Source organism: Vicugna pacos, chromosome X (genome assembly GCF_048564905.1).
Source record: "Vicugna pacos chromosome X, VicPac4, whole genome shotgun sequence".
In the NCBI taxonomy this organism is placed as follows: Eukaryota; Metazoa; Chordata; class Mammalia; order Artiodactyla; family Camelidae; genus Vicugna; species Vicugna pacos.
In genome coordinates, this window is record NC_133023.1 from 64,940,858 (window position 1) to 64,955,299 (window position 14,442).

At 31.8% G+C, this 14,442-nt stretch overlaps 1 protein-coding gene across 2 annotated transcripts in view; it reads right to left on the reverse strand.

Moving 5' to 3' along the window:
• Positions 1-688: 688 nt before the first annotated feature.
• POF1B (POF1B actin binding protein) overlaps positions 689-14,442 on the reverse strand; it is a 71,915-nt gene continuing 58,161 nt past the window's right edge. The window contains exons 14-17 of one of the 2 annotated variants that reach the window (XM_015250767.3): positions 13,045-13,173; positions 12,086-12,168; positions 3,657-3,771; positions 689-2,211 (exon numbers count right to left, since the gene is read on the reverse strand). In XM_015250767.3, the coding sequence (XP_015106253.1) occupies positions 2,206-2,211; positions 3,657-3,771; positions 12,086-12,168; positions 13,045-13,173 (333 nt within the window). In that variant the 3' untranslated portion in view covers positions 689-2,205. Of the gene's footprint in view, positions 2,212-3,632; positions 3,772-12,085; positions 12,169-13,044; positions 13,174-14,442 lie in introns of those variants that run through there. The other variant, XM_006217754.4, reaches the window with a different exon arrangement.

The window sequence follows — 14,442 nt, forward strand, 5'->3', positions numbered from 1 at the left end:
AGAGATAAGAAGAATGCTTTGTGGCATCTAGTTCTGAAGTTAGTGAGTTATGGAACTTAGAAGACTAGGTTTATAAGCTAAGAAATTCCTATTTAAAGCAGAAAGCTGAATCAACCAGAGGCCCAACGATTTTAAAGTGTTGTCTCTAGCAGTCCACATCAGGAATTTTTATTTTTAGAGTGGTGCTTGTTAGCTGTAACATAAACATTCACAGGATAACAACTTTCTGACAAAAATATACAACCAAGCTAAAAATCCATCCTGTAGGTTTCTTACTAGGACTTCCACAAAGACCATACAGATACACATTTTATTTAAACACTTAAACAAATTACTTTGCATGTCATTACACAGTCTCCATTTTATTTGACATCTGAAGCAAAATATGCTGGAACAGAAATTAGATCAACAGGTACTCCTCACCTGACAGTATCTTTGCAATTTTCAGAGAAAAGCTGTGTGAAACTTGTGAGAGAAAAAAAAATCACTATTTCTATTAATCAAAAATTGGAAAAGAAATACATTTAATTTTGCTAAGTATAATAAGCACCTTGTTATGACCCCCATTCACTCACTTTGAAGTGAGCCAATGAAGTGCTGACTTCTTAAATGTCCCAAATTTTAGACACTGTTATTTTTATTTAAGAGTATTTGTTTTTGAAAAATTTATACTTGTTCTAATTTTCAGTTATGGTGGCAGTTTTCTATCAAGCTACTAAAAACTTCCACTTATATTATATGTAATGGGTAGATAACGTGGTATAATTTTGTTACAGTTACATATATGAGTAGCTAACAGAGGAGAAACTAGCCTGTTGTTCCTACACCAAGGAAAAAATATAAGGACTGTATAGTTCATGAAGAATATTAACATTTTCTGTCACAAAGTATCAGGATAATAAAATAGAGCTTTTCACTTCATATCAAGACTTATTAGAATATTTATATGAGTATAAAAAGCATATTTCTCTTCATTTATGGTTTCATTTTGTATAGTGCCTCATATGTTCCTATCTTAAGTTTCTTAGTATAATGAGTAATTATTAGAATGTAGTTATAAAGCATGACAGAATTCTATATAGATATTTGCAGAGATGTTTCAGTGCAAAACCTTGCTCACATATAACCCGAATTTATTTGTTACCTTAATCTATACATTGTCAAATGCTAACATTTAAATTTTTGCTAATTCTTAACTTTTACCAGAGGGTTTGAAATTAAGAAATTTCATTCTTATCTACTAATGTATTTAGAAAATGTTAGTTCACTCTGTAAGGTCATTAGAGCCCAATTAATCAACCAACTTCTAAGTACATTAATATACTGTACTAGATAATCTCTTTCTCCCAAGAATCCCAAGTAGAATACAGATATCAAGTATTTGTTGTTGCTATTTTCATTCCCTAAGCCTTTATGCAATATTTCAATATTATGTTTTGTATACCGCTATAAAAAAGCCCACTTTCCTTCCTCCCGAGACTACAATATAGTTATATGTTTTTAAAAAAGTGGGTGGGCTCATTTGGGGATGTTATGCTTCAAAAGAACAGATTTGCCAAGCCACTGATACGTACTTAGAATCATAATAGTATAATGTGCAATTTAGCAGATTTAGTTACTTAAAAAATATTATCCTACTTCCCTGATAAATGAAATTAACCACCACCTTTGATTTAGTTATATCTCCCAAAGGTATTAAATAGCATATAATAAATCGTATCTTCTAATCACAAGATTTAATGTAAAAAAATCAAATATAGACTGTATATACCATGCACTAGTTAAACTGATTTTTTTAATTCAATAGTGTTACTTTTTGTTGTTGTTAAAAAACAGTATTTACTCTTGTAGGTGAATTGCACATTCAAAATCAGAGAAAATCTTTTAATGGAATAACCTGTAAAATCTCTACCCTAACAAATTAATCCAGTGTTTAGGAAGCACCCTATTGAAAACTAATGGATTAAGTCCTACAGTGTCTGTAATTAAAGTTTAAACAAGTGGTGTGTTGCTATATTGAATACAAAAATGAGGCTACAGGCCTCATTAATGGCTGGAGAAACTGTCTTCTATATAACTAATTAATTCCATTAGATTGCTGAGTAGTAGCATGGTTCAAAATATTGATTGGCCTCTAGTTATGGAAAAATAACAATTAAAGTACTAATGCAGACACAACAATATTCCTTTGAGTTGGAGATTCATTCATGGCTAGAAAAGAAAAAAAAAGTTAGTTTAGAACTGGCTTACAATTAAGACATTGTTATTGTACGCAGCTATAAAAATGATTTAAATCAATATGAATAATACCAAAGGAAATGCATGGCACTGTTTTGGCACTCTTTTATATGTATACTCAATGAAACAATGGTTTGTCTGACTTAGTCAAAATATATGTTTCAAATGACTTAAAGCGCAAGGGAGGGAAAATTGAGTAGATTTACTCCTTGGTGTCATATTTAGAGGTTAAATATGTCCAGACATCTCTATTAATAAATACAGCTCTATCATCTGTGAACTTACTTAAATATATTTTGAACTTACTGCCAGTATCTAGTCCCTTCAGATATCAAGTTTGATGTTCACTGCAGTACATTTTTAATGAAGAGTGAAGTAATGACTATTATTCTGTAGACACTTTATTTGTCAGGTCTTCACATTGATACCACCTCTGAGGCAAATATGGTTAGTAGCGGCAATTGCGTCTCAGTATTAAATTTCAGCATCAGATAATCTCTGAGTGAAAAATTTTAAATCCTGTGCTGACTTTCTGCTCATCTGGTTCTTGGGCCACCAAGTACCCTGTATCAGTTAAAAATTAGTAATAAGTAATTCTTAACTAATTAATGACCTAAGAAACACAATATATTTCAAAGCTCAAATTATTTTTATTTGGGGGTTACTAAATGTTGGTTGCTTTCACTGATAATAGATAATCATATTATACAAGATTGATGGCTTGATTGTAGTTAGGAAGGGTTTCAGAGCTAAAAACATTTTTAAAGTGAGTTATTTAACAGATGTTTAATTTTATTAACTATATCTGCAGTAATTTGTAATTTATACATCTGCAGTATTTTATTAAATGTAAATCTGCAGTTTTAATATTTCTTCAAAAGGTTCTGGAGAATAATTGACTGACGTATTTATCTATTGCTCATCACAATATACTTAAGCCTTATTTTAAGACTTTTATTGAAGTATAATAAATGTAGAAAAAATATACATATAGGTGTACAACTAAATGAATTTTCCCAAACTGGACACACACATATATAACCATCACTCAGGTCAAGAAACAGCATATTGTTAGTACCCCAGTATTCCTCCTTTTGTTTCCTTCCAAATAGTACCCGCCTTCAAGCAGAGCCTCTTCCTGACTTTAATAACCATAGATTAGTTTTACCTGCTTTTAGTACCTAAGAAGTTTTTAACATAACAAAACAAAGGCTGTCATTTTCATAGTGTTAAAGTCAGATTCTATATGGCTTTAGAGGCAGCTAAATATCCTACAATGTGCAGGATAGTCCCTCACAACAAATTATCCAGCTCAAAATGTTAATTATTGCTGAGGCTGAGAAACTGCTAACACAACCCAATGGTCGTGGAATTTTTTCCCTTAATTATATACTCTAGAAATGCCCAAGTGAACTTACACAAGTCCATTTGTCTTCTGTTTTCTCAATCACAATAGTCTGTGTGTCACTACCTGCTGGTATATATTCGTAGTCATCATACAGGAGGCCTAGGATTGGATATTGTGTTCTATACCTATACAGAAAAAAAAAGTTAGTTTACAAGCTGCACAAGAAAATAACTTTCACTACTTTTTAGTCACTTCTAGTTTGATACTCCTTATCAAATTAATTTGGTTCTGAATGACTTTGAACTCTTTCTAGAAAGAAAATCTCTCAGTTTACAGATTTACTACTATTTTCAAGAGAATAAGAAGGAAGTACTTCTGCTTCTGGCAATGATGGACCACTGGCAGAATAATACAATGATCCCAGAGAAGGGAAACAAATGACATGAACCCTACAAGTGCTTAGCTCACTGCCTGGAGTCAGAATTTGTGGGACAGAATACCAGACAGGAGAGAGTTACATACATTGAGAGAGGTCAGGAGATCTGTGGAGAATTCCTTACAAGTTTTTGGGTGAATACTGATCAGTGTAAGCATGCAAAAAAGGTACTGAGGCTGGGGAAAGAACCACTGAAAAGAAGGAGTCTTGAAATTCCTGAAGCTCACATAGTGAAGAGAATAGTTTGTGTTTCACTAACCAGAGTGGAAAGATCTCCTAATACTAGAGGGCATCAGGCAGACACTACAAAAGCTATTGCCTTAGTAGTGAGATGACCTAGCCTTAGACTGCAGGTTGTTCTAACAGTTCAAAAGAAAAGCTTAAAAATATCAAACTATTTCCAAGTAACTTAACCTCATCTCTAAAGACATCTCCAAAATTCTTAGAGTGATTACCAAAAAAACCCAGAACTCAAGTATGTAAAATCATAATATATGGCACACAATAAAAAATTAGTAGGCATGGAATGAAGCAGGAATATATGAGTAATAATGTAGAAAAAATAAATTAGTAGGAACATACCAAGAAATGAGATAAAAGAAATAAGCAGGGATGCATCTATTAGAAATATAAAATATATACATAAAATGTATAATCAATAGAGGAAAGCATGAACACAGTGAGAACAATGGAGGATACAAAAATCTACATTGGATTTCTAAAGATGAAAATTATGTTGTATGGGATTAACAGATTAGGCACTACAGAAGAAAATACTACTAAATTTGAAGACATCAAGAGAAACTATCCAAACTCAAACATGAGAGAAAAAAGACTGAAAAATACATACAGAGTACAAGTCAGCTATGTAAAATATCAGATGCCCTTATACATGTATAATTGAAGTCCTTTGAGATTGGCAGGAGACAAAAAATAATTGAAGAAGTAATGACCTAATTGTTTCCAAATTTGATGAAAATTATAAAGACAGAGATCCAAGAAGTTCAGTGAACCTCAAGAAAAAGAATGATGAAGATAAACACAGAGAGGCCCATCATTATCAAATTGCTGAAAACCAGTGATAATCTCAGTCAGAGAAAACAAAGCATTACTCAGAGGAATAATCATAACACAACATAATTATATATCATAATCATATCAGCCAACTTCTTATCCGATACAGTGAAAGTCAGAAGAGTGGAATGACATCTTTAAAGTACTGAAAGAAAAAATATCTTATCAACTTAACTATTCTATACACAGCAAAAATAACTTTGAATAATAAAGTCTAAATAAAAACTGTTATCAGACATAAAAAAACAAAAGAAATCTTCACCAGCATGGCAGCATGACAAGAAATGTTAAGGAAAGTACATCAGACAGAGGGAAAATGATATCAGATGGAAATTTCGATCTCAGCAGAAGAATGAATAGCACCAGAAATGATACATATGTGGGTAAGTTTAAAACATTATTTTTCTTATTTTAATATTTCTTTAGAAAATAATTGACTATTGAAAACAAAATTAGCATTGTGTTTGTAAAAGTAAATATAGATAACAAAAATAGCAAGAAGATTATGAAGGAGAAATAGAAGAATACTATCATGAAGTTTGTATATTACATGTGATGAAGTATAACATTAAAGATAGACTGTGATAAGACTAAAAAAAGAATGCTTTAAACCTTATAAGATTTAAAAAAAGAATGCTTTAAGCCTTATAGCAATCATAAAAAAGAAAAACACCTAATAAGCCAATAAAGTAGATAAAATGCAATAATCAAATAATGATTAATCCAAAAGAAAAGAGTAAAAAGGGGAATCAAAAACATACAGCAAAATAGTAAATTTAAACTAAACAATATAGATAATCACATTAAATATAAATGGCCTAAATGTTCCAATTAAAAGGTAAATATTGTTACATTGGATAAAAGCACAATATCTGGCTATATATGCTGTTTAAAAAAATTTTAAAGATAAACAAATTAATAGATTAAACTACAAGTGAAAAAAGGAAATATATATTATGAAATCTGTAACCAAAAGAAAGCTGGAGGAATTCTATTAATATCAGATGAAGTTGCCTTCAGAACAGGAAGCACTAGTAGAGATAAAAGGATTGTTTAGTAATAATAAAGGTGTCAATCAACAAGAGGTAACAATCTTTCATGTTTATTCATCAATACAACATAACAATCTTAAATGTTCATGCACCTCCTAGCAGAAATTCAAAATATTTAAAGCAAACACTGATAGAAATGGAAGGAGAAATAAGCAAATCCACAATTACAGTTGGAGATTTTGGCATGCTTTCCCAGATAATTGATATTAGAAGTATACAGAAAATTAGTAAATATATAGAAGATGTTAACAACACTATTAACCAAATTGACAAGGCAATATACAGATTCAATGCAATCCTTATTAAGTTACCAACAACATTTTTCACAGAGCTGGAACAAAAAATGTTAAAATTTGTATGGAAACACAAAAGGCCTTGAAAAGCCAAAACAATCTTGAAAAAGAAGAACAGAGCTGGGGGGGGAATCTTGCTCCCTAACTTCAGACTATACTACAAAGCTACAGTAATCAAAACAGTGTGGTACTGGCACCAAAACAGACATATAGATCAATGGAAGAAGATAGAAAGTCCAGAAATAAACCCACACACTTATGGTCAATTAATCTATGACAAAAGAAGCAAGAATATATAATGGAGAAAAGACAGTCTCTTCAGTAAGTGATGCTGGGAAAACTGGACAGCTACCTGTAAAAGACTGAAATTAGAACATTCTCTAACACCATATACAAAAATAAACTCAAAATGGATTAAAGACTTAAATGTAAGATCAGATACTATAAAACTCCTAGAAGAAAACATGGGCAGAACACTCTTCGACATAAATCACAGCAATATATTTTTCAACCAGCTTCTGGGGTAATGGATATAAAAGCAGAAATAAGCAAATGGGATTTAATTAAACTTAAAAGCTTTTGCACAGCTAAGGATACCATCAACAAAACAAAAAGACAAACTACAGAATGGGAGAAAATATTTGCAAATAATGCAACTGACAAGGGACTAATTTCCAAAATATACAAACAGCTCATACATCTTAATATAAAAAAAAATGCAACCCAATCAAAAAATAGGCAGAAGACCTAAATAGACATCTCTCCAAAGAAGACAGACACATGAAAAGATGCTCAACATCACTACTTGTTAGAGAAATGCAAATGAAAACTACAATCAAAACTCACACCAGCCAGAATGGCCATCATTAAAAAGTCCACAAACAATAATTGCTGGAGAGAGAGTGGAGAAAAAGGAACCCTCTTATACTGTTGGTGGGAATGTAAATTGGTGCAGCCACTATGGAGGACAGTATGGAGGTTCCTTAAAAACTAAAAATAGACTTATCCTATGATCCAGCAATCCCACTCCTGGGCATATGCCCAGAGAAAAATATAATTCAAAAAGACACATGCACCCCAATGTTCATAGCAGCACTATTTACAATAGCCAAGACATAGAAACAACCCAAATGTCCATAAACAGATGACTAGATAAAGAAGATGTGGTGTACACACACACACACACACACACTGGAATACCACTTAGGCATGAAAAGGAATAAAATAATGTCATTTGCAACAACATGGATGGACCTGGAGATCGTCATTCTAAGTGTAGTAAGCCAGAAAAAGAAAAATGCCATATGATATCACTTATATGTGTAATCTTAAAAAAAAGGACACAAATGAACTACTTATTATTTATAACTTAGGTGACTGATTTCTTGAATATGTGTAAGCACATTTGACTGTCCTTTATGATTGGATTACTGCATTCTGTTGATTCTTCTTTTGTGGTTGGCTTTATTTCTTTGATAACTATGTAAGTTTAAAAAGCTAAAGCTCTAATCTGTTCTTAGAAACAATGAACAGTACATATATGTAAATTAAAAAATATGTGCAGTATATTGTATATATGTATTTACATGCAATATATTGTATATGTGCAGTCAAATTGTATCAATTTTACCTAACACTGAAAAATGAAAAAAATTAAAAATAAGAATTTTAAAATGACATTTATAAAACACTCCAACTATCAACAATAGAATGCATGTTCTTTTCAAGAGCACAATGAATATTTACCAAGAGAGTCCGTATTCTGGACCACAAAACAATTCTCGATAAATTTAAAATGATTATATCAATGCAAAACATGTTCTTTGACCATGATGGATGTAAATTAGGAATCAATAACAGAAAGATATCTGGAAATTTCCCAAAGATTTAGAAACTAAAGAACACAATTCCAAATAACCATGGATCAAAGAATAAGTGAAATGAGAAAGTAGAAAATATTTTGAACTGAATACAAATGTAAACACATCTTATCAAAATTAGGGAATGCAGCTAAAACAATGGTTAAGTAGAAACTTATAGCATTAAAACTCATAAATGGTTTACAATAAATGGCCTTCGTTTCCAGGGTAGAAAATAGAAAAGAAAAGGAAAATTAAGTGGAAAGTAAACACAAGAAAGACATAAAGATAGGAAAAGAAACTGATGAAATAGAAAATAGGAAAATAATACAGGAAAATCTATTAAAACAAAACTGGTTCTTCAAGAATATCATTAAAATTGATAGAGTTCTAACCAGACTAGTTAGCAAAAGAAGAGAGAGCACATAATTTACTGGTACCAAGAAAGTGAAGACATCACCTTGTACTTGTGTTAGAATGGCTATTATCAAAAAGACAAGAAATAGCAAGTGTTGACAAAGATGTGGCAAAAAGGGAATCCTTGTGCACTGTTGGTAGGAGTGCAAACTGGTGCAGCCACTATGGAAAACAGTATGAAGGTTACTCAAAAAGTTAAGAATAGAACTATCATATGATCCAATGATTTCACTTCTGGGTATTTGTCAGAAGGAAATGAAAACACTAACTCTAAAAGATATCTGCACCCCCATGTTCATTGTGGCATTATTTACAGTAGTCAATACATGGAAACAATGAGTGTTCATCAGTGTCAGAATGGATAAATAAAACATTACACACACACACACACACACACACACACAGACACACACAGAGGAATATTATTCAGCCATAAAAATGAAGGAAATCCTACCATTTGCAACAGCATGGGTGGACCTGGAGGGCATTATACAAAGTCAGACAAAGACAAATACCATATTATCTCACTCATAAGTATAAACTAAAAAAAATGAACTCAGATAAGAGAACATATTGGTGGTTACCAAAGGTGGGGGGTGGGGAGTGAGCAAAATGGGTGAAATTGGTCATAAGGTATAATCTTCCAGTTACAAAACAAATTTTAAGTCCTAGGAATGTAATGCACAGTATGGTGACCATAATTAATAATACTGTATTGTATATTTGAAAGTTGCTAAAAGATTAGATCTAAAAGGTTCTTATTAGAAGAAAAATTTGTAACTATGGATGGTGATGGGTATTAACTAGACTTACTGCAGTGATCATTTAGCAATACACACATAATGAATCATTATATTGCATACCCGAAACTAATATAATGTAATGTCAGTTATATCTCAATTAAATTTTTTAAAGAGAGATCCTTTGTCTTAAAAGCATAATAAAAAAAGCCTTTGTCTTAAAAGCATAACAAAGGAGTATTATGACCATTTTATGCCAAAAAACTCAACAACTTAGGTGAAATTCCCTGAGAAATACAAACTACAAGACAGGAACAACCACTGTTGCCACTTCTATTTCACACTATACTGGAGGTTCTAGAGCAATTAGGCAAGAAAAATAAATAAAATGCATCCAGATTGGAAATAAAGTCAAACTATCTCTATTTACAAATGACATGATCTTATACATAGAAATTTTTAAGGAATCCAATAAAACCATTAGAACTAGTAAATGAGTTCAATAAGATTAAAGGGTACAAAGTAAATATACAAAAATAAATTTTAAACCTATATACTTGCAATGAACAATCTGAAAATGAAATTAAGAAAAAATTCAATTTACAATAGCACTGAAATATATAATACTTAGAAATTAATTTAACAAAAGTAGTGTAAGACCTGTGCAATGACAAATACAAAGTATTGTTTTAAGAGATTAAAGAGGATCTAAATGGAAAAGAATCCCATACTCATGGACCAAAAGACTTAATTTTGTTTACATGGCAGTAATACCTAAAGTGTTCTACATATTCAATGAAATTTCTATAAAAATCCCGATGGTATTTTTAAACAGAAATTAACAGACTTATCCTAAAATTCATACGGAAAACCCAAAGACCAAGAATAGCCAAAGCAATCTTGAAAAGAACAGTTTAAAGACTCACACTCCTGATTTCAAAACGTAACTAAGATGCTATAGTAATTAAGACAGTGTGGTACTAGCATAAAGACAGACAAATAGATCAATGGAGGAAAATTGGGAGTCTACAGATTTACCCTTGTTTTATGATAGGTTGATTATGGACCAAGTCAATTTAATGGGGGATATAATACATTCCACAAGTGATTCTGACACAACTAGATATCCCCATGCACAAGAATGAACTTGGATCCCTAATTTATACCATGTAAAAAATTGAATCAAAGTGAATCATAGATTTAAATGTAATAGATAAAACTATAAAACTTATAAGAAAATATGGATGTAAATATTCATGACCTTGCATTAGGCAATGGTTTCTTACATATGATACTAAACACACAAGTAAGAAAAGAAAAAATAGATGAACTGGACTTTCTCAAAACAAAAAACTTGTGCTGCAAATAATACTACCAAAATAGTGAAAAGACAACCCATGGAATGGAAGAAAATATTAGCAAATCATATCTCTGATATGGGACTTATATCCAGAATATATAAATATCTCTTGCAATTCCACAAGAAAAATCCAATTTAAAAATTAAAAAAGAATTTAAATAGTCATTTCTTCAAAGAAGATATACAAATGGCTAATAAGCACATGAAAAAATACTAAGCAACATTAATTATGAGAGAAATGAGATAATACTTCCCACCCCTTAGGATGGCTATAATCTAAGAGATGGACAATAACAAATGTTGAGGAGGATGGAAAGAAATTAGAATCCTCTTACACTGCTGGTGGGAATGTAAAATAGTGCAGCTGCCTTGGAAACGTTTACTGGTTCTTCAGAAAGTTAAACAGAGTTACCATGTGCTCAGCAATTTTACTCCTAGGTATATTCTTAAAAGAAATGAACACATATGTCCACACAAATTTGTACACAGATATTTATAACAGCATTGTTCATGATAGCCAAAAATTGAATATAGCCGAAATGTCCATTAATTGATGAATGGATAAATAAAATGTTGTACGTCCATAAAATGGAATATTATTTGGTAACAAAAAGCAGTGAAGTACCGACACGTGCTAAAACATGGATAAATCTTGAAAACATGTCAAGTGAAAGAATCCATTCAAAGACCACATTTTGTATTTTTCAATTTACGTGAAATATCCAAAATAAACTTTTGCTGAAACTATTCACAAAGAGTCACTTTCTACTTGGTTTTGCTAAATTGCTGAGATGTAAGCTGTGGTCAATTGCTACTATGAGGGGAGACCTTGCCTAAGAACAACTACACAGGAAGGAGCAGAGTCAAGAGATAAAGACAGATTTCTGAAGACATATTTTGATCACACAAATCCACATGGACACCAAGCAATCCCAATTAAGTGAATTAACCAATTCCCAGTTTAAGTTGGGTTTCTGGCATGTGCAACTGAAAGAGTCCTGACTAATAGGGTTGCTTAGACAACCATTATTTGCCTTTCACTTCCATTGTATTTAATGTATTGAAAAAAACAGGAAAAGTATGCTGTTGAATTTTTATTAACCATAATAGCTATGTCTTTTTTGTGAATATTCATTCTTCAGTAGAATTACTGGCCTGCAGAAAACACCAAACTCTGTCTAGGGGTGTATATATCAATTAAACATACTATAACTTGGATTATATCATAACCAAAGTCATATCCAAATTTCATTTTTTTAATACATTACTTTTTAGTGGTAATAGTAGTCCTTCCACCACTGGAGGGTTGGTTATGAGATGAATATATTTCTTGTCTCAACTTCGAGAGTTCCTTACAAATAAAAGACAATACAATCATTTGAAAACAGCAGAAACATGAGGTAAGAAGTATATTTGATCATTTAACAAGGTTACTAAGAATAATTTTTCCCTTCCTTTCTAGCCTTGAGGTAAGAATGTTTCAATCCCACTTGTTGAATTCCATATATTCTTGCTTCATGGTACCTAGTAAGTTACATTATAAGCCTGTGCAGGAATGTAACTGGTATAGGATTTCTATATTTAAGGGACATGAGGTTGAATGGCCATGCTTCTCAAGATGAAGATATGAAAGTTTTTGTCCCAAAGTTTTTTGAATATTTTTATTGATTTATAATCATTTTACAATGTTGTGTCAAATTCCAGTGTAGAGCACAATTTTGTCCCAAAGTTTCAAAAGTTGTAGCCATAGCAGAAAAGTACTGAACCTTCAGTATAGAAGGAGGCATTGTTTCCTAACAGAAATCTATCACTGAATGGGACTACAAGTGCCATTTGTCCAATAACAGCCACCATTTTTGGTAGTTTCTTCCTACAGTACACATTTTATAACAGATCCTGGGCTACCTGCTACAGATACAGGAAGATATATAACACAGTCCCTTGCTGAAACAGCTCAGTCTCCTTGGGAGTTTCACTGCAAATGAGATAGAAAATCAATGTCTCAAAAATATTAAATGCACAATGGCACATTTTTTTTTTGCTTCCATTCTAGCTTTCATTCAAATTATTTCTCCTGAAATATGAAAATTTTACTTCTTCACAGTCACTTACATTGTATTTCATAAATAAAGCCTTGGAAATGTGTCCTTTTATAGTTCATGGGAAGTATTTATCCTACAGGGCTGAGTTGTATTGTTCCTCTCCACTTGCACCCCTTCTCTCTTACCTCTGACTGACGCTTTATAAGGGAATCCTTCTCTTCCAGCAAGCTTGTCAGTTCATGAAGCTTGAACTGGAAGTCACTGCAACTTCCTTCTCTTCTTGAAACATCTTTTTGGTACTGATTTAATTGAGTCTAAACATTTAAAAAGAACTAAGAATTATAATTCTAATTTAACAAAATGGGTAACTGAGTTCCAGAGAGGTTAAGTGACATAAAGTTATACAGCTAGTTATGAAATGTACAGCAAAATACCAATAGCTATAAGCATTTATAGAATGTTATGAATGTAAAATATGAACTGAAATGTCAATTAGGAATTTCTCATTTTTTAAAAGTAATCCTACTATTTCAGCCTAGGCAGTACCTAGGTAACAGTCCTAGGCCACAAGAATTAAAATAAAGCTAAGAAAAACAGAAAAGAAAAAAAAAAGCTAAGAAAACAGGTACTTTAGATTCTTTTAAATACTAATTAAGGAAAGCTCAATAATAACTAATATAATATCATGATTTGCAGTCCATAAAATATTCCTCCTGCATAACTTATTTCAGTCCTCACAGCAACCCTCTGAGATAAGTATTGTTATAATCCTTATTTACAAAACAGGTAAATGAGATCTGGCGATGTTAAATGACACAAAGTTACACAGCTAGTAAGCAACAAAGCTGCAACTCCAAGACAGGTCTTCTGACCCCAAATCTTGTCCGTTTTCCCCTTTACTACATTATGTGTGCACAGATAGCTATTAGGTAGGTTAAAGTGTTATTAGTAACATTGGGCTGGAAAAGAAACTAGTGGAGGAAATCTGCAAGAAAAATTGGTAGACTTTTGAACGAATTCTATTTTGTTTCATTTTAACTTTTGGTAAAGATTGTACAGTTATATTTGTAAAGAAGGATCCTATGGTCAGTTTTTCTTTCTAGGTTTACGTAACTCCATTGAAGAATCAGTAAATTAAAAGTTAGTCAATCTGACCTAGAATGACAAGATAAGGCAATGTATACTTATTCTCACAAATATCATCTTAATTTTTATGCTAATTACAGGTACATAATTCGACACTGTTTTTATCCTTGTGCTTGATAAAGTACTTGATATGAATCACCCCACAAATTCAAGTGAGAACTTTTATGAATTCAAATGCAACTTTATTGGATAATCTTTAAAGTTACTCTTGCCTGCATAAGCATGCTTTATGCAAGATCATAAAGTGTTCCTTCCCGCCCCTGCCATCAAAAAAAAAATAAACAAATAGAAATTAAAACCCCCAAACTTGAACTTATTGTCTTCTTTTGTTTTCCTAGAAAAGGTAAAGCTAAATTAGGAAAGATTTAGCAATATTCTCTACACAGTGATATGTATTTAAACAAAGGGTTCTATGGCATATTCCTAGAACTCTACCT